The 21,119-nt window shown below is 33.5% G+C and overlaps 3 protein-coding genes across 5 annotated transcripts in view; 1 reads left to right on the forward strand and 2 right to left on the reverse strand.

Moving 5' to 3' along the window:
* Positions 1 to 12,278, reverse strand: part of LOC106104321 (tRNA (adenine(58)-N(1))-methyltransferase catalytic subunit TRMT61A) — a 46,222-nt gene extending 33,944 nt beyond the window's left edge. Inside the window, exons 1-4 of the mRNA XM_013284341.1 lie at positions 11,907 to 12,278; positions 10,973 to 11,129; positions 10,519 to 10,661; positions 9,232 to 9,361 (exon numbers count right to left, since the gene is read on the reverse strand). Coding sequence (XP_013139795.1) covers positions 9,232 to 9,361; positions 10,519 to 10,661; positions 10,973 to 11,129; positions 11,907 to 12,101 — 625 coding nt within the window. The 5' untranslated portion in view covers positions 12,102 to 12,278. The remainder of the gene's footprint in view (positions 1 to 9,231; positions 9,362 to 10,518; positions 10,662 to 10,972; positions 11,130 to 11,906) is intronic.
* Positions 12,279 to 12,728: 450 nt separating this feature from the next.
* LOC106104267 (mediator of RNA polymerase II transcription subunit 24) lies at positions 12,729 to 16,115 on the forward strand. Its single transcript, XM_013284268.1, has one exon. The coding sequence runs from the start codon at positions 12,912 to 12,914 to the stop codon at positions 15,846 to 15,848; it is 2,937 nt and encodes a 978-aa protein (XP_013139722.1). The 5' UTR covers positions 12,729 to 12,911; the 3' UTR covers positions 15,849 to 16,115.
* Positions 16,116 to 16,494: 379 nt separating this feature from the next.
* Positions 16,495 to 21,119, reverse strand: part of LOC106104311 — a 104,554-nt gene continuing 99,929 nt past the window's right edge. For all 3 annotated transcript variants that reach the window (XM_013284324.1, XM_013284323.1, XM_013284325.1), the window contains 3 exons: positions 18,282 to 18,605; positions 17,599 to 18,200; positions 16,495 to 17,255 (listed from right to left, as the gene is read on the reverse strand). In XM_013284324.1, coding sequence (XP_013139778.1) covers positions 17,209 to 17,255; positions 17,599 to 18,200; positions 18,282 to 18,605 — 973 coding nt within the window. In that variant the 3' untranslated portion in view covers positions 16,495 to 17,208. The remainder of the gene's footprint in view (positions 17,256 to 17,598; positions 18,201 to 18,281; positions 18,606 to 21,119) is intronic.

Consider the following 21,119-nt stretch of genomic DNA (forward strand, 5'->3'; position numbering starts at 1 on the left):
ATTTTGTTTTGTTTTTAGTGCATTTTGTTTTGTTTTTCGTGTATTTTGTTTGGAAGTCGGTTTTGTTTTTTTATTAAAAAGTTTTTAATAACAAGTTTGGCATATATTAAAATGTCTGTCGTCTTATCTTAATTTTAGCAATTTGTCTAGACATTTTAACAATGTGTCAGAAGTTAAATGACTAGCAATTGCTTTGAAATATATTACGAAATGCATCGAATTTGTCCAGAGTCGAATAGTTTACATTTACTCTATATATCTACTGAATTAAAGATTTATCACACAAGTTGCTTTACGAAATCGAACTGATTGAATTCGAAGTTACAAGAATTTATGAATAAAGGATTTATTCAGGAACAGTTTTGATTTGAAATCTTGGATCAATGACTCTTACAAACTTTGTGCTGTCATTTCCAAGCGACCTATCAATTTAATAGAGACTGTCTCGAAATTATAAATTCAATTAAAATTGAACACTAAAAGATACATGTCATTAAGAAGTCCAGGAAGAAATAATAAATACAACAGAAATAGAAATGCTCAAGGCGCGTTAGAACAGTCCTATCGACTCTGAATAAAAAACGATCGTGGCTCGTGCTGTAAAATAAATTTCCATACGGACCGAGGTTTATTACATAAGCAGAGCAATAATAAACAATCGAGCTTGTGTATAAATAACTCGAGTTAGACAGGCGCATTCGCAGCGACGTCCGCGGATATTGAAACTAAATCATTTCATACGTGATCAGAGCTCTTACAGCGCTAATGAACTTTAAGTATAAATTGATTAGTCTTAAGCGATATTTAATATCCGGGAAATGGAATAATGTATGAATACCTGTAAAGATTTTCTTATTTGATTAACATGTAACATGTCAAACGAACACTATTTCTTAGAGGAAGAATCTTCGTAGCTCTGTTAGCAATTTACTGTATTGTGAATTGTATTTTCACAAGTTTATTTGATTCGTTTATTGTTCTTAATTCGATAATCATACTAGTATAATAAATGCGAAAAGATGGATGGTTGTTTGTTAGAGTTTGTAGGCTTAGCTGCTGGACGGAATTGAATTGATGAAATTTGGCATAGACAGAGAAGATAGTCTAGGACACATTGGCTACTTCCTCTTGTTTTTTTTTTTAATTCCACGGGGACGGAGTCGCGGGCAAAAGATATCTTTTATAATTAAAGTTTTATTCTTCATCCTCACATTCTGTTTAACAATATTAATCCTTTAATTTCTGATTTTACACATATATAGGGGATCGTCATGATGATTTCATAGTCAAGCATTATCCAATTTTTAATTCACAGAATTAATTGAAAAGAAATCAATTTTTCACAACACATTAAATAAGCAAGTACACGGAAGGGTTTCTAAAGCATAATCGTAATATCAAACTAATACTTCGCGAAGGGGGCGATAATAATTCAGAGATTCGTGACAATGAAATATTGAACAACAATTAATAAAGGAGCGGAAATCCTTTATTTAAATCACAATTAGATATTCAATTAAATATAGAACAAAATGTATAGGACGCAGTGACGTGTACGGTATGCGGCACAAGGCGCGGCGAGTCAAGGTAAGGGGTCACCGAGAGAAAGGCGGCTACTCTGATGTCTATATTAATTTTAATCTACTTCAGTTATTAATAGCAACCGTAAACAAACATGCGTCAGTTAAATTCCACACATGTGTTTTTAACTTGATGTGTTAATCTCGTTTGGCAGTTTGGACATTTTAAAAATGCATAACGACAAGTTATCTGACCAGGTGGGTATAAGTGAAACTAAATTTTGATGGCTCGCTATCCTTTTATGTCATTTATTTTTCAAATTTTTCAAATAGCTTTCGCCCGCGACTCCGTCCGCGTTGGATTAAAAAAAAACAAAAGCGAGTAGCCTATGTGTTCTTCCAGACTATCATCTACACTACATCTGTAACAAATTTCATCGAAATCGGTTAAGCCGTTTAGGCTACAAACTCTAACAAACATCCATCCATTCATTTAAACTTTCGCATTTATAATATAAGTAAGATTCATTAATTATAATTAACAAAGACAAATTGATTAACTTTTGTCTATTATCAAAGTCGATTGCGATTGTTCAATTTAATAACACACTATTAGATACAGTGGGTGTTCTATTATCTACATTTAGCCTACGCGTTGTTATAAGATTTATCATTGTAATAAAACACCAAAGTCTTAAACATAAGGATTAAATAATTATTGTTCAGTGTATAATTGGGTCGATAATTTTAATTTTTTTTCAATGCGCTTGTTAATAATGATCGAAGTCTAGAAATTATAAGGAAACAGTTTTCACAAGGATAAAGTTATTAGATTGTAACATCAAAATAGACAGAACAAAATAGCCGTGGATTTTGCTGCCAGCAAAATCATATTATCGTCACTATAAGTCTCTTTAAAAAACAGTACATTTTTGGACAGATATTGGCAAACGAAACCTACGGTTAACAAAAACAAAGAGTTACTCTCCACAATGATAAATTCTGAGATTAATCGCAATCGAATGAACAGAACAATACATCGGTTATTAGATTCGTTAATTCGAATCGATTCCTTCAAATTAATTAACACGTATTTTGACAAGATTTGTAAACGATTGTGACAGTAGTCTTGTAGAATGTAATAAATATTTAATGATACTATGTGCTCAAATCACAGATAACGATATGGCTAAGTCTCCTTAAATCACTTGTTCTATTATTGAAATCGTGGTATCGATTTCTCGGTACATTAAATCGGTATGTCTGTCAGATCTAGATCTGATATCCCTCAATAAATTGTTGCTCCTAACTAATTATATTTAGATTAAAATGCCAATTGTATTTGAGAGGTGAAATGAAAACCAAATTGGCTACACAATTGTTACAACTTAAAGCTTATAAGATGAAAATTACCTTGTAGTAGTTTTGGTTCTAAGAACATTGTTCAAGTGTACTGTTTATGAATGTTGACAACTGTTGATGTATATTTCTATCACAAAACACTAGTGTTTCAGAGTATTAATGGACAATAAATAAAAATCGTTAAAGAGTACGTTTCTTTAGACGAAAAATGTCACAGGATCAATATACGATATCACATTGTCGAAATAAATAAATGGTTTTAGCCCGCGACTTTATTCATGCGGGATGAAAAAAAAAACATCGATAATGTAGCTTCATGACACATATAAAAGAATTCTGTTTAGTAGCTGATTTTATTTACTGACAAAAATACAAATTGAATTTACAATATTAGTGTAGATTTTAAAATAAGGGTAATGGGTACACCTAATGTCATACTCTAAAATGTCAATTTAAAGACAGGATATGAAAACTGCATTGACATATTTCAGCAAGTCCAATGTTTAAGATCCATTTATTAGATAAGCATTACAAATATTGATATTGATAAAATCTGCAATGTATGAGGAACTATCATGGAAGGGGACCAAAACATTACCGTCAATACATTTAACAGTGAAATTCCACTGCCGTAAGTTTTGTACATGTTACGTTGTATTTTTTGGGATAATGCAGTGGAAATCGATCAAGAAAGCTGTAGTCAGAATAAATGCACGATGTAATGATAAATGATAGAAAACATGAAAGAAGGATAAGTGAAGCAAAATAACTAAAGACAGATTTTTCAAATCTATACTAATATCACAAAGAGGAAAGATTGTCTTTTTGTATGTATCGAAATTAATCAAAAACTACCGGACTGATTTCAAAAATACTTGCACCATTAAAAAGATATGTTATCACTGAGTAACATAGGCTATATTTTTTTAATTTCACACGGGCGAAGTCGCGACCAACAGCCAGTATAAAAGAAAATTTGTAAATTTTCTGTAATAATCATATCCAATGGACATCCCACGGATATTGGGTATATAGGTAATAGGAATTCCATTCACAACAGGCGGCCGAGTTGTAATTCAGTTAAGCAAACAAAACGCCGGATTAGTCATATACTCTATTGTCCACCGCTGTCGGTCTACGAGCTTTATCTTAATTGACTGCGATTTGATTTAGTAGCGTTATACACGCCAATAGAAACTGGCATCTTCCAAAATTTATTACCACCTTACGCTCTTAAGAATAAGTACCAAATTTGATTAACACTTGATAAAAAACTGCAGAAATATATTGGTAATATAAAAGTAATTACAAATTTAATATTGCAGTTAATAAAAACATTTGTAAGTGTATTATGAGATACTTTATATTTTATTGGTTGTAAAATAAAAGTTTTTCAGCGCGTGTTCGCGAGTGGCGCCCGGGGCGACAAGATATGCCGTTACATATATGACACGTCTACGCAACAAGGATATCAGATGGTTATCAATAGGGTGTATAAGCGTGGGATTTCACGGTCAACACCCGCAATAAAACTTATTGTTAACTCTTTTTTCTCAAAGGGTACGAGAGAGATAGCAAGATGTTTTTCATACTAGCGTCCGGCTATACAAACCTACTTTAAACCAACAACTGGGCAGAAATGTACCGTAAATGTTCCTTGATCATTATCTTTAATTATATTTTTTACAAACTCTATAAGGAATGTGTTAGAATTATTCATTGAGTAAATTCTAGTTAGCTTTCGGTTGCCAACTGTTGGATTTTAGCGTCAATTTATTTGGCTTTGATTGCGTAAATTCAATTTGATACGGTTGGTGCTAAATATTTCAAATTTAGTTATAGAAACGATTTATGGTGACTGAAATATTTTTAACTCAATAATGCAAATAACTTAATGTGAAAGTTTAGATGGATGGTTGGATTGATGTTTGTTAGAGTTTGTAGCCTAAACTGCTGAACGGATCCTAATGAAATTTGGCATACTTGGTTTTATTTTTTTTAATACCACGCGGACGGAGTCGCGGGTGAAAGCTAGTATGTTTACATTTATTTCAAAGAATTAGACTGTAGATAAAATTTCTGTAATTTCGTATTATAAATCTCGCTTATTCATTAATCATTTGGCAGTTTGTCGTACTTATCTAATGAATGCTTAGTTAAAATATGAGATAGAGACAAATCGATTGAAATTGGTGTATACTCGGCTATAAATACAGTGGCAACTTTTTGCGATTTATTACAATTGTACAATATTCTAACTAGAGAAGTCAGTATAATAATTAAAATAGTAAATCTCGAGATGAGCCTAAAATAAAAGTACTATAGAACTATAATTGTAACAACAAAACTTTTGTCTAAACGGAAAACTACACGACTGGCTAAGTCTTGCACAAAAGATGCAATTTTTCACCGAAAGATAAAGTCCCGCCCGCGACAGGCAAGTTAAGGAGCTGTCCTATTAGACTTTGTTTAGTCCAGACCACCATGCTCGGGTATTTAGTTTCATTGATATGTCTTGTTGCGAAGCCGGACATTTGTAAGTGTTCTTAATGCGCCGATTACGGTTAAGTACCCCCATGTGTTTAATGTCTGAAATATCACAAACTAAGTGTTCGGGTCCTCAGTTATTCAAAACGTCTGAGTTTGTCGTGATGCTCGCGATTTCTCGAATCTTACTATTTCGTTAAAAGTTCGTGGGAACGATTTATTTGTGGATATTCCTTATTTTCCATTTAGCTTAAGCGTGACTTCATAAAATATCATTGTTTAAAACACCAAAATAAACCCCTCGAGCTTGAGTTTATATTCAAATTAGCGTATAAGGTTCGGATTATTGGATAGGATATTAACGAGTGTAATCCACAATGTGTTCGACCGCTGAAATTGTAATATTTGACACTTTTTCAAATTATATTCTCTGCTAAATTGATCATCTAAATTCTATGCAATACAATTAACATGAAATATTGAGTAGATATATAAAATTGCTTAAATAAATCTTGATCGCTGAACGGTACATTCATTCTTAGCAACAAAAGTATATGAAAGTACTTTAGTCTATCGTGTACCCTTTGTTAGTACGGTCTATTGCATCTGGGATGACCATTTATTAATTGGACATATTTGGACAACGGCTCGGACGTGATAAATATCCCTATAGAAATAAGATGTCGCTCAAAAGACCCTGTTAGTCTCGCTTGTAAATACGAGCATATCAATCGCATTGTACTTGTATTATGTGTAAGGCATGCAATTATCAACTTTATGATATGTTGTTTTAAAGTCGAGAGTTATACACTGAGATAATGAACAAAATAAAGAGTTTATCGTCTAAATGTAAAACGTCCTATATGAAATAAATAATGTGTAAAAATTATATTTTATATAGTTTCTTTACTATTTTGGCTTTTTTAACTTCTATAAATGTTGTAAATTTGAAACAATCCGAACTGCGCTAACAATGATCTACTTATACACTCCATACAAATAAAGTCCGGTACCGCAAAACAAAACAAAGTCGTTATTTGCACTAAAGCCCGCTATACACGCTCACTTTTATCTGAATAGACCGATCCTGCAGATAAATCTAACGTGTGTAAGTAAACTGACTACGATCGGTCTGTTCGGATTACTGAACGTGTGTAGCGGGCTTAATATCACAATTCAATGTATTGTCGCATCACTAGTACCACAACCTAACGCATTACACAACCACAATTCAAGTACATAATTACGCGTATCTTCGCCACAAAATATAGTAGTTACACAACATACATTACGTCAGATGTAGTGTATATTTGAGTCTAATATGTTATTTGTAATATTGCAATATTATAAGAGACCAATTAACTGTTATCTACAGATCAATAACTATAGATGTTTATGTACTAAAATTTATTCGTAATCATAACTTTACTAGTCTTTGCCCGAGACTTCGTCCGCGCGGAATTTACTTATGTGTTCTTTCAGTCTGTTTACTACATCTATACTAAATTCCATTTTAGAGATACCTTGTGATAAACATTCATCCATCCATAAACTTTAGCTATTACAAAATTTGTATATTATGTTTACATTATTCCAGTACAGCGATTCCATTGTTGAATTATAACACGACAAATGTAAATTTATCTTCGAATGCATGATGTGATTTCCAGTGTGCGCTTACATTTTTCCAGTTGCACTATAAGTTGACTGGAATGATGTAAACTGGGCTTAAAATAACAGTAGAAAATTTGTTTTTATGTTTATTTAATTGTACATGTGTACAATAGTGGTAACCCACTTTCATAAATTAGTTCCATATGATTTCTTAATAAAATAGCGATTGAAATAAAAAAAAATTTCTTTCATAACTTTGCAGGAAACGACATTTTTCCTTGATATAATTTGCAACGTAATAGCGAAGAAAAGTAGACATAGCCACAGCTTAGCCAATTAACAAGCCTAACTAAAGATAATCGGAAGAAAATAGGCCACTTCTTGTTTATTTACAACCATTGTTACAGACGTAAGACAGAAACACGTTACATTTTGTATACATATACATATACACTACATGTTTTATACATAGGGTTACCTCAAGATATTTTAAATCCTATTCTATGCTTTAAATAATAAAAAAAAATAAACAAAATAGAACAAAACACATAAATACAAATGTTCATTACACAATGTACCGTACGTAGTCATCTCTATATGATATATGTTTCAACAATGGAAACTCGCAGTTTGAATGTCCGAGACATAAATGTCGTGCAACAATAGGGTAAGAATTGTCAAGGATAACTGACGATCGCTAATGTGTTCGATACTAGACGCGGTCGCCTCGCGATTCATATCAACGATATAGTGCTTGATATCAATTAGCTAAAGGTTTTAGGGTTGACTTCCATTGCTTCTGACAGTTAGTCATTATAATACTACTTTACATGGTTTCACGATTTTAAAACTTTTAAAACGAAACTTTGTAGTGAAATAATTGCGTTTAGAAGTTGCAAAATTTTCATGTATCTATATTTTTAATTTTTAACTTTATAGTAAAGTACGCGATAAGTAAGCAAGCAATTTACAAAGAAACATAACCATAGACGTTTTGATTAATTATCTCTGATATCTACAACGGAAAAAACACAGAACCTTCGTATATTTAACCGTTACTTCTATGTACTAAGAACATATAGTAACATCGACAACCCTGTCAATTACAAAGAGTTAGAGCACTTTCAAAGCGATGTATCGATTCTAAATTCGTTATCTAGTTCAGCGGAGAGCAAATTTAATGAATAGAATCGAATAACTTACAAGGCAATCGGAATAATCGGCACATAGTAATCAGATTGTAATCGATTCACTCGATTTATAAGGATCCGAGTTGTTTTCTTCATCGATACATTTAGATACTGTTGCTAAGCTTTACTATTGTAACTAGTATCTTATAACATTGAAATGTAACTCGCAAAGCGCTTAAATGACATGCAATTTGATGTTTACCAGCAAAAATACAGTTTTTTACACATATTTCAACGTAAAAAGCAGTTTTACTAACATGATTCAATAATCAATATTCACAATTTTGAGATCAGTACAAGTAGGTTAAAAAGGATTGGACAAGTGCTATGCATCGTTAATTTCAAAGTGCCTTAATTAAACTATGGACTTAGGCACTGTATCTGGTCTTCAAATAAAATATTTACCTATGAATATTTATGTTTAACATTAAACGGAATATCTGTGTATCAAATGTAGCAGCAAATTCCAACCTCTCCTAAAAATTATGCACAGCAAATTACAACGAACTATAAATTATAGCGCGCGCATATTTCATTCAAAACATTAATAATAAATTCAATGTAATTAATACGCGGTCGGCACTTTTGAAATTTCAAATGATGTTTGTTTTACTAATGCATATAAGTAACAACATATAAAATCAACGATGTTGCTCACGTATCGTCCGCTTGTATTAAAAATAAATAGAAAAAAATACAGCGTTTTTACTTCCTGAATGAACTTTTTAATGGTAACAGAATTTTTGAAATATGTCCTACACAAATCTTTCCTCTTTATATTAATACTAAATTTCGCCTGTGACTCGTTCGCGTGGAATAAAAAAAAAAACAAAACAAAGTAGCTTATGTGTTCTTTCAGACTAACCTCTGCATGCATACCAAATTTCATCAAGATCTGTTCAGCCGTTTGGGCTACAAGCTTTAACAAACATCCATCCATCTAAACTTTCGCATTTATAATATTAATATTAAGTATGATAGAAATGACATTAAATAATTTGTACGTTTACATTTAGATCTTCATTTGGAACTAGATATAAATTAAATAACTTGGTTACCTTGTTGCTTAAAAGCAGTAATGGCATGTGGGATCCCCTCCCACGGCCGTGGTAAATCCAGGAACACGGCGTCCACTTTCCCATTCAAATCCGAGCCAAATCCATCGGCTAACACATCTCTATGTTGTATCTATAACGATCGAAACAAGAAGAATATTAAACGTAGGATTGGAAAAACAATAATAATATAGAAAAGAACATGCTGGGGCATCTACGTCACGACAACTGTATAACCATCATAATAGAAGTAAAAATAGAAGAAAAAAATGGAGAAGTCTAAATATATCTTACTAAATATATAATTTGCAAATTTAGTTGGATGGATGTTTGTATGAAAGTATCACCGGAACTACTCAACGGATCTCGATAAAAATTAGCACAGATGTAGAACATAGTTTAGAAGAACGGAGTCGCGGACGACAATGATATATCATAATATACAAAAGATAAAGAAAAAAGCATTATATGAGGGGTGAAGAGGATGGCACAAGACAGGGAGAACGGGAAAACGCTTTAATAGGTTAAATTTTTATATTGTCCATATTTGAATTATGCCGGAAAGGTAACAGATAAAGAATTTAACTATCAAATTATAGAGGCTAAGTTCACACTGTGATGTGTTCGATAACAAAATGTTTCGATATAGTTGAATCACTCCCGAAGTATTCAGCTTTTAGAACATTTAAAATGTTACTCTTATCATAAAGTGTATCGAAGTATTGACTTTTTAATGCGTGTTTCTGAGAAAAAAAAAATCCTTTCGAAATCAACGTCAAGCCTTGTCACCTTAAATGTCTTGACCTTGAGTCTAATAAGATTTGCATTCTAAAAAAAAATCGACTTTAATTTATCTGCTTATAATTGTTTATAATGGTGTAAGTTACTAATGCTTATATTTCAATCACATTAATAATGGGGTTAGCCAAACCATAACAGGCCACAAAATACGTCATGAAAAATATTTCACAATAAAATTCGACAGTATACCGAATGCTTTACGCACTAAGCGGCTTTTTTTTGCATATCTGCGGTCGTTCATAAGTTCCGGTTTCTGTTATACCACAGAGCAAAATTACCAAAACTTCCGGTTAAACGAATAGTCTATATGGGGCCTTATACTACTTGTGCTAAATAGTATTTAGTTGACATATTATGGAGCGCAGTATCTGCAGTCGTAACCAATTTGCACGTATATGGATACAGAAGAAGCGTGAAACATGTTAATATAGGGCCAAATGTTTTTAGAATGTCTATTCACCCCATTGGATTACAGGTGTGCATACTTACAGTAACAAAATCTTCCAGGCCATGTTCTTTGAACTCGTCCCTGGCTACATTTGTCCTATGCTCATGGAAGTCGAATGTATAGACATGGCCGTGTGGACGTACTCGGCGGATGAGAGCGTGGGTGAGAGACCCACTACCAGTACCTGTGTAATTATGAAATAAGAATATTAGAATTATATCAATTAATAGAAATTGCAAATGAGAATATATTGAAACAACTAACGCTGGTTCTTGCTAACAATTTTTTTATGCTTGTGTGGTTAACATAATTTTATGTAAGGATTTTTATTAGAAACTAATATTGTTAAGAGGAAAGATTTGTATTTTGTTTTCATTGAATAGGCTCCAAATTGCAGGAGAATTAAAGTTAGTAAAATCTTGTATGAATATTAAGATTTTATAGTTTATTACTTAAAGTACTGTGTTTTAAAGCATTTTAAAGAAAACAACATACCAGCTTCAACAACAAAACTGCCTGGTACCAAGTCTAATTGCATTAATATCATACTGATGTCTGGTGTGTAGATAATTTGTGTGCGATGTGGTAAGGTCAGAGACCACAGCTCTGGGTTTGGTTGTAGCACATGACACCATCCTTTGGGTAAATCCACCTGCCGTCAATAATAATAAGAGAATTATTAATTAAAACAATGATTATTATTACAACAATCAATGCAATGTTACTCTTAAAATTGGTCTTATAATTAGAACAGGAAAAAAAATATGTTTAGATTATACAATATAAAATTATATTAATATATCCTACTGCTAATATTCACACATTACATTTATTTGAACAAATTATTAATTACACTAAGAAATTAATGTTTTTATTAGTAAGGTTTTTTTTTTTTTTTATAACATAAGGTGGCAAACGAGCAAGCGGCCACCTGAAACCGCTGCCCATAGACATCCGCAATTGCAGATGCGTTGCCTACCCTTATACGACGGAGGAGGAGACGCACATAAAGAGGATATTTCCCCTTCCTATGCATCTCCTCCACCGTCAAATCCACTTCCTCTTCCCAACCTCTCCTTATAGGAAAAGGGTGGTAAAGAGAAAGGGACTTAAATTAGGGCTCCGACACCAAACTCATCAGACGAAACACGGAATTGCTTCCATTTCACGCCTATCTTCTGTGTGGTCGTGGTATTACATCGGGCGTGCCGGCCCATTCGTGCTAAGATGTTAAAGCGGGCACTACCACTGTTAGGTCTTAAAAAAATGTGACATAATTATTGGTATGATGTATTGTGTGTCCATCAGGTCTTTCTATTGTTTTATTTTAGTAGTATTCAGTTGCATTTGCATTTTTTGCAAACTTTTATTCGCTATAAAATCCTTATAGCATACTATTGCGAAATTTAGTTAAAAGAAGCCACCTTACCCGGCTTCCGTAATCGGTTCCTATAAGACTTTTAACCTTCAGGGCACCATAAGGTGTCTGATACACATTTTCTATCATATCACCTTTCCTATTTTTTATTTCAGGTCTCACTTCTAAAGCATACAAATTACTGCTTAAGTGTAATATTACAGTGTCCCCTTCGTCAATTTTCTCTTTATAGTTTCTGAAACTCATTTTGTTTTCGGTAAGTTTTATAAAATATTAACTTTTCGTTTGTAAACACTATTTACATTCACATGCGGGTTTGACATTGACAGTTGCAGCTGTTTGCGTTCTGTGTTAACCAGGGAATTCCATTTTTTTCTGGAATTCTAGTCAACATTGTAAACCTTTCGTGGTATTACGATGTGGCTTAAGTTTATGAGAAATGTTGTGTTTACAAATGTTTTGATAAAAAAACGATATAGATAAGCCAATATGGAAGTCGTACAACTTTAAAATTATGATTATTCGTGTGGTAGTTAAATAATTTTCTGTAAAACGTAGTGATTTTTATCTGTCAGTTGCATGCTAATTTGCTATTGTCATTGTCAAAAGTAATGTCGCTGTCTTACAGTGTTGCCAATACTACCACAATTGCCATGTTCCACGGCTTTCAGGCCACCAAATTACAAAATCTACGAGTTGCTGCCGCAAACCTAAGGCCGTAGCGGATTCTACGACTTTTCGAATAGTAATTCACCGTTGATCTTTATCCATATAAACATCATTATAATTTCCTCTGCCTTATTCCAGTTTTATGTTTTTCCATGCAAACATGGATTTTTAATCAATGTACACGGCTGAGTAAAAATTCTCACTGGCAACATTGCTTTCGCTGTGTCTTCGATTTTTGCGACTTGTATTTTACTCAATAGTCGTATTAAAATCCCATTTGGTTTTTAATTAACGTTATTAGAATGTGAATTCATAAAAAATCAGTGAGATATAGCTATGTGAAATCATATTGAACTACTCCAAAACTGATACTAGTAAATTTTAAATATGGATGCTTCAAAAACTACAAGTAAAACCAGCTCGCTAAAGGCGCTAATCCTGAAAGCCTGGCGCGAAAGATGGACTGATATACAATGGGGAATAAATATAAAAACTATTCTCCCCAGAGGAGTCAGTGGGGACTTATACAATTTAGCAGACTGCATTCTTCAGCAAGCTATGGTTGGATGCGGCGCAAATCAACTGGTAATTTCATATCTCAAGCATTCTTTAGCTTCCCATTTAGTGTCATATGCTGCTGTCTTACAAAGAATTGCAAAATTTGATGCTTTTCACAAGCCTTACTGCATTTTAAGCTTGCTTGAATTCTTGGAAAGCTTACTTGACAGTGTAACTTGTCGAGGTAAAATGGAAGAAGAAATCTTAGCATCAGCAGTCTCCTCAATTATATTATGGCTGCTTCAAGTTTATCATTACTCTTTGAGTCAGTACCAGGCAACTAATCCAATACAAAGTCAAGAGTTACTCGAGTTGTCTACAAAACTTTTGAATTCCATTGTAAACACAGACTTTTTACTAGCCATGCTATATCTGGCTAAACAGAATGATCCAGAAGAGTATGATAAAGTTACTACGAAGTGTCAAGAAATAACAGCATTTATGATGATGAATACACAGTTCAAAGCACCACTTCACATTCATGAGACATTACAGAAGATTTGTAACATGTCTCTTGACAAAATTGCTCCTTTAAATAACAATTCGGATTCACCAACATGTTCCATTCAAGCTTTGATTTCAATAAACATTTTGGCAACTCCTAGTATGGACCTACAACAGCTTTCTAGTCAATTGCTTATGATACAAAGAATAAAAGGCTACTCTTTGTCCAGACTGTACAGTGAATTAATAAGAGCTAGTTTTATTTCTCTAAATGACTCCTGTAAGGATACTTGTAGACAGGCAGTGTGGGCGGCATTTACATTTTTGCGAGTTCCTCAAGTAATACACTATATACATAATACTTGTGGAACTAGTAACAAAGATGCGGAACACTCTATGGAAGTTGTGGAAGCGTTTGAAAGGCTATTGCAAGCAAGCCCTCTACTGGATATTGTTGACAATAAAAATTCCTGCAACTGTGTTATTTCACTTTTGGAGCAATTGTTAAAGTTAAATATGGTTTCTGAAAACCACTTATCTTACTTCAAGCAAAAACGTGAGAACAAGGAGTTTAAATTACTGAAACTGGAACCGACAGCACTCCAAGGATGTGTACCATCATTTATTACCCGAGCTGAACCGACATTAGCTGGCATTTTGAAAACAATGGGCGGAGATTTTCATAAAACACAAGAGTCTTTGTATGCTATGTTGTGCCAAATTGTTGGGGGTACAACTTTAGATACAATTTTAGCTGTGGCAATGGTGGAAGGGAAATTAAAATTGTTTGTCTCTAGACTCATTAAATTTAATGAACTTGCTTTACTTGCTGCAAGTGAAAAGGGAGCTTCTCCAACTAAAGCATATACTTTTGACATTTCCTTTTTGATCCTCTGTTCCATAGTACAAGAACATGGAGTTGAAGCTGTGTTGGATGATAATGGAGATTCCTTTTTTGAACAATGGGTTCGTGACTGCATGGTCCATAAAGGAGTGCACAAATCACCAGAGCAAATACAACAGAAGTGTGATCCTCAGATTGTGGATATTTTCCTGCACCATCTTAGTGCACCAGATTTTGATTTTAAAAATACAAATTTAAAACCCCATGATCTTTGTTTAAATGTGAGTGGTGTAGTGAAAGAGATTTTATTTGCATGGGAACAAGGATCTCTTAATTTAGGAGATGTTAAACGAATGTTGGATTCTTTGCGACAGAAAATGGCATCATTAGCTGTTTGTGCATCAGTTTGGTTGTGTTCCTACATTAATGTTTCGCACCAGGATGCATTTTTGAAACCTATCAATATGATTCAACTATTCTTAACACCTCCATCTGATGTTGAATTAAGCCAAAATGACAACTTCAAAGAGCGGGCTATATTAATGGGCCCAATCATTAGGAAAATGCAATATGATGTTTACCCACCATCTGTACCAAAGACGAAAGTTATAACATTTTCACATAACATTATTTCCCGTCAACCGATTCTAGAACAATTGCAAACTGTCTGGGCAGATATAAAGACCAGAGGTTATCTTCAATTAGATGCTACTCATATTATTAAGAGTTTACTAAATACAGGAGGACCAGTTTGGTTTGTAACGAATTTAGTAAAAGAGATAATGAAATACAGGCATCAAGATGATTTGAACAGATCAGTAGAAATTGTGCTTGCAATGTTACATTTAGACATTGAAAGATGTACTGAGGCTTTGTTGCTGCATGTGCTGCCACAATATTTGTACAATTCTGAATTGCGTGTAGAATTGGTGGAACCTCAAAGTTCGATGTTAGCAAAATTAACAGTGTATTGCATTTATGCTGCTCTTGAATTCAGTAATTGTAATAAAGTGCCAGTGTCAAGAAAGCGCCGACATGACGACACTGAGGATATTGATGCTTTGTGCACTGCTAATAAAGTTCGCAGATTAAATGACAACTCGTCTGACAGTAGTTCTATGTATTATAATCAGCAACAAACTGTGACTCCTGGACTTTTGAAAGAGCCACTCCAATCTGCTTTGGAGATGATTTACAAATGTTTCTTGCAGTTAGTCACTCAAAAATACGATATTACGCCACAAACATATTTCATTGTACAATTTTTAATATATGCTGTGCAATGTGGTCAAGAAAGGGCTCAGATAGTGCTACAGAAGCTGCCCGCTGAAATAGTTCCGACATTGATTAAGACTCTACCTGATAACTTTTATATCGGACTGATATTGCGACTTAACGATTTGTCTACTCCTCATGGAAGACGGGACATGGCAAGAGATCTCTGCCTCTTACGTAACATGCGTTTACGGCCGGAGTGAAGTATACGTTAAGCGTAGTCTTTTACAATTATGTATCTCTCATTCTATTTAGATTTATTTACAAATTAAGAAAAATGTATTTATTATAGTTTGTCTAAATAAGATATTAGTTTGATAAATGACGCATATGAAGTATCGAACTCAACTAAAATTATTATTTTCTTGTTAACTAATTTACAGGACAATTCTATTATTGATTATAGTGTAGAGAATTTAGCGATGACAGAAATAATAGCCAAATCCAATTCGATTACGTACGGCTGTAATAGTAAGAAACATTTATTTAGTCTCATTATTTGTAATGGTCATTATTAATTTGAGAAAACAGTGGATTCTTTTCAATTCATAAGTTATAACTATGAATTTATCGATTCCAACTTCTGTAAGAATAAAAATCGAAAATCGATAAGATTCATTACTGATTTTACACAACCATCCCTACTAAATTTGAAATGAATTGTCAAACTAATCTAAATTATTTAGACACACTATAACTTATTTAGACACACTGTAACTTATTTAGACAACCTAAATAGGTGTTATTTCAGACTCTAAAATATGTAAGGGAAAATAAAACAATTAGTCAAAGACACTTTATTTTTTTATTTCAATCAACAAGGATAAAGAATTAATTTAAATTCATCAACTTAAAGGATATTTTTATACATATTTTTATTTGTACATAAGATTCACAAACAAAATACAATAATTGACGTCGCGCGATCGACAAATGGCCTTGGAATTGGTTGGACGGAAATAACCAGAATAGGAACAAAACATCTTTCAAACCAAAATATCTATACGTATAAATCTACCTAGTACCTACATAATTTAATTGCATGACAATTCTGGACGGATTTATTGACTGAATAGTGAAACAATAATTTTTTTTTAAATTCACTTCTAAGGAACAATTGTCGATAAAATAAATTGGACAGAAAATGTTTTTCATAATTTTTATGGTACCTGTAGATAACTAATGCCAGAGAATAAATTAATTGTGTATCTTATATATAGGATTTGCTAAACAATACACAAACTACCATGATTGAAATCAATGGAACACTTATATTGTAAAAATATTTACACAAATACAAAAAGTAATTCTAACTAAAACATTCACATTGTATGTGACAAATATTTGAATACTTTTAAATATAAAGTTTGTACAATTTTTATTTACTTGCATTTTTAAATATTTACATTTACACTGTACAAGTTGTAAATCTTATAGATACATAGATCACAGGAGAGTTCCAGAGCTTGCACGTTACAAAAGAACTTATATAGAAATATCGATAGGAATGGGGTAACAATATATTGAACTAATAAATATCATACTATTATGATAAAACTACAGTTATAATGCAGGTTTTTTGGCACCTGGTGAATCTGGATGTGGCCGGTCTGCGAAAAGAAAAAAGTACTGAAGAAAATAGGAACAAGTCAATCATACTAATATTATAAATGTGAAAGTTTAAATGGATGGATGGAGGTTTGTTAGAGTTTGTAGCCTAAACGGCTGAATGGATTACGTGGAAATTTGACACAGAGGTAGAGGATAGTCTAGAAGAACACATAGGCTACTTGCATTTGTTTTTTTAAAATCTCGCGCGGATAGAGTTGCGGGCGAAAGCTAGTGTCATGTAAAACTTCATACATGCCTGATTATGTTCATTCTTGCGGATAATTTAAGATGCAAAAAATTATGTCCCTAATACGATTTTATTTAATGCATTACTTCACTTACCTATTTGCCTTCTTAGAATCTCCCCATCTCTATACTCCGACACTGGACTACTGACCCTCATTGGTAAACTTAATCTATTAGGATTGCAGTTCTCATCGACTGAACTTTCTGCGTTAGTATAAGTCGTTCTTTGACCTCGATTCCACGTCTGCTGATAGGAACTTTCAGTTGTTATTGTGCTACATCTATTGTTAGTGTGAGGAACATATTGTTCAGGTGACCAGTCGAAGACGAATGTGTGACTATAGTTCTGCGTGTACGCAGATGGAGTGCCAGAAGGCGTTGGTGGAGTTGTCGTGACGTAAGGACTGAGATCCTGATGACATACGTCAGGAACCTTTTGTAATGCTGACTCCGACCACGTTGGACTTGGGTTCCATTGATCGACCAAATCCGTTTCTGTTATATTAAAATTCTTTGACCCCGGTCTTCGACTGGCAACACCGGCTGAGATGGCTACTAGCGTTTCTCCTCCAGCATTACCAGTAGACGAGAAACGTGGTGAAAGATTAACTATAGGTATGCTAGTTTTATCGTTGGTTTTTCCTTTCCTTTTCGCATTAGGCTGGATTCTGGTGTCTTCCAATTGGACATTGTGGTACCTAGAAGAGAAAGCTAAAGTTAAATATATTTTTTATAGAGCCAGAAACTAATGATTTACTTGAATACGGTTTTAATTTTACCTGTTATCTTGCAACGAAACGGAGTAATCTACTGGCCCGTTGTCGGTTCTCTCGTAAGCATAATGTATAGGCGTTAAGTGCGGAGGAACGTGTGATAAATGAGGTTGCAGTCCACTGTTGGTCATCATGACTTGGTTGCCATTGATGCATACAGGAGGGGTTTGTGTGTACTGCATAGCCGGTGGGTAGACTTGAATGTCTGGCGGTGGCGGTCCATACATTCTGGTAGCCGCTTCGTAAGCCAATCCGTAGTGTAGTTTGGACTGAACCGCGTAGTAGTGGTAGAGCCACGGATTCGCTTTCATTACGGCAGCTTCTTGCTCACTGCGGACAAAGCATGTCAATTAAACTCACTATTTATAGTATGCTTGTCATGAAAATATTTATAATTCGTAGTAATTTAAACCAAGTAATAAATTGATTCTATCTAAAAGATAATCAATGTTTATAGTCTGTGGATGGCACTTTTGAGATTTCAGATTGTAAGTAGTCCATTTATAATTGTTTAATACTAAATTACTTTAACATAAACGAGCGATGGTGTAAAGAATCGCGACACTTTTCAAACTATGAAACAAGCTTTGGCCATTAGTTGGACCGTGGAATGGTACCACTAAAGTTTAATGTTTATATTAAGTAGTATACTCGGTCCATGTTAGTACACTGCATGTGTAAATTGCCTTCAAATTTATATTACGCCGGTGCGCTCTACAAAATCCAGGCTTCGCAAGACTTGCCTATTATTCGAGTGATTATCATTACAATTTCGTATTGGGTTACTATTTAACGATACCGTGTGGTGAATTCTATAGCTAGGAAAACAGAAATTCAGATTTCAGATTACGCGACATATTCTAGTATTTCATTTTGTAGTGTTTATATTATTTTAGAGCGTCGGTGGCTCAGTGGTTCAAGCACTTGACTTGTAATCTACAGGTCTTGGGTTCGAATCCCGCCATGTACCAATGTGATTTTCCATTTTTCGAATTTAAATATGTACATAATTTACCCGACGTTCTTACGGTGAAGGAAAACATCGTGATGCAACCTGCGCATATCGGCGAAGAAATTCAAAATTATGTGTGAAGTCAACCAACCCGCAGTGGGCCAGCGTGGTTGACTATGGCCTAGTCACCCTAATGGGGACATATAATGAGCTGGTGATGATGATGATGATGATGATATTATTTTACAGTATCAGAAATAACGTCTAGCATAAAAACGTTAACTTTCTTGTTATTTTGAATGAACAGCTGGTTCATTCAAAATAACAAGAAAGTTAAAGGTTTTATTTTAGACTTGATTCTATTGTTATTACCTCAACGTTATATTCAATTTGTGGCACGGTCCCGCAATAACCTTTTGAAAATAATTTTGAGTTTGAGAAGGCAACCTTTCAGCAAGTGGATGCGGGAAATGTCACATAGTTGGACTCAGTCCTGGACTTTAGATACACTCGCTGACAGAAGTCAAATTAACTAAAACATCTTAAATAAAAACAAATAACCAGCGTTTTCTGCGGACGTAGGTTAGCTTCTTTATTTGAAATAATAAAGAAAAAAGGAAACAAAAACATTAGGTTTCTTTTTCTTAATGTAAAAGTAGATTAAGAATCCGAAAATGTGAAACGTTTACCAGAATTTGAAAAACTAGCCCGAAATTTCTATTCATTTAGACCTTCTTGGAAATAAACGAAAATTACTATCATAATAAAACTTTATATATAAGGTTAAAGAACACTTTAAATGGCTAAGAATGAGCAAATGTATTGATTTATGTACAATGGTGTACTAACTCAGATACGTGTTGGACGTCGACAAATCGTTTAGCATTCGCATTGGGAAAGAGCAGATAGTTGTGAAGCGAAAGGGCGCGGATAAGCCGTCCCGTGTTTACAGAAACCCAGCTCGTACTGTATAATGGACTTGACCTACGAACATCGACCGATTCCACGAGCCTATTGACTACTTGTTAATTCTATTTATATATTTAAATTGAAATACGTTGAAAAGTTTATAAAGGATATATACTACAGAAATACTATTGGATAATACAGCCATTGAACTAACAATAAATTGTATTTCCACTTAGTTTTAAACTTAAATTAACTGTAAAATATGTCATTGTTGAAAATACTTTGTGACCACCGAAAATTATCAAACTAATGTTAGCTACAATAGTAGTATTTATGTGGAGTTTCTGTTAATATTATAGCAATATATAAAGACTCTTGAAACCTAATTTAAACGTATAATTCCGTCTCATTGCCTTTTTATTTGTTATCGTTAATCTTAAGGTACCGTTTCGTATTAGAAACGTCTACAGATTTAGTGTAGTGGAGACTCGGCGATTAGTTTTACTAATTAGTGGTCACATTTCATCTCAGCGATAAGGCGAGCTTTGTCCTGCTAAAGGCAGAGACAGTTCGTTACCTATTGACATTTAAGTAACACTGTTTGTTTCCCGTTTCCTATATCGATTTGTTTTGTTACTCACTAACAGTTATGTAACGATTTAATTGCTTTCATTTATTTTAATGTTTGTTTAATCGTTGATTGTTCTCACTGTACTTAATTTACTGGAATTGAACTCGAATTGTTTTTTATTAGTTTATATAGGGTTGGCACTTCTGGAAATTTATAGTTTGTTGCCAAGAAAGCAAGGGTTGACAACAAGTGATCGTTAATCTTTTTGTTGCAGTGTTCTGATGAACTTTTTATTGCCAAATTAATTCTCTATAATAATTAAAATTTGCGACTTCATTACTTAGAGTAATATTCCAGGATCATCTTGTTATGAATAACGGATTGTAATGTGGTATTGTCCATCTGTTCGCAT

This window comes from Papilio polytes, unplaced genomic scaffold (genome assembly GCF_000836215.1).
Source record: "Papilio polytes unplaced genomic scaffold, Ppol_1.0 DF823691.1, whole genome shotgun sequence".
Lineage (NCBI taxonomy): Eukaryota > Metazoa > Arthropoda > Insecta > Lepidoptera > Papilionidae > Papilio > Papilio polytes.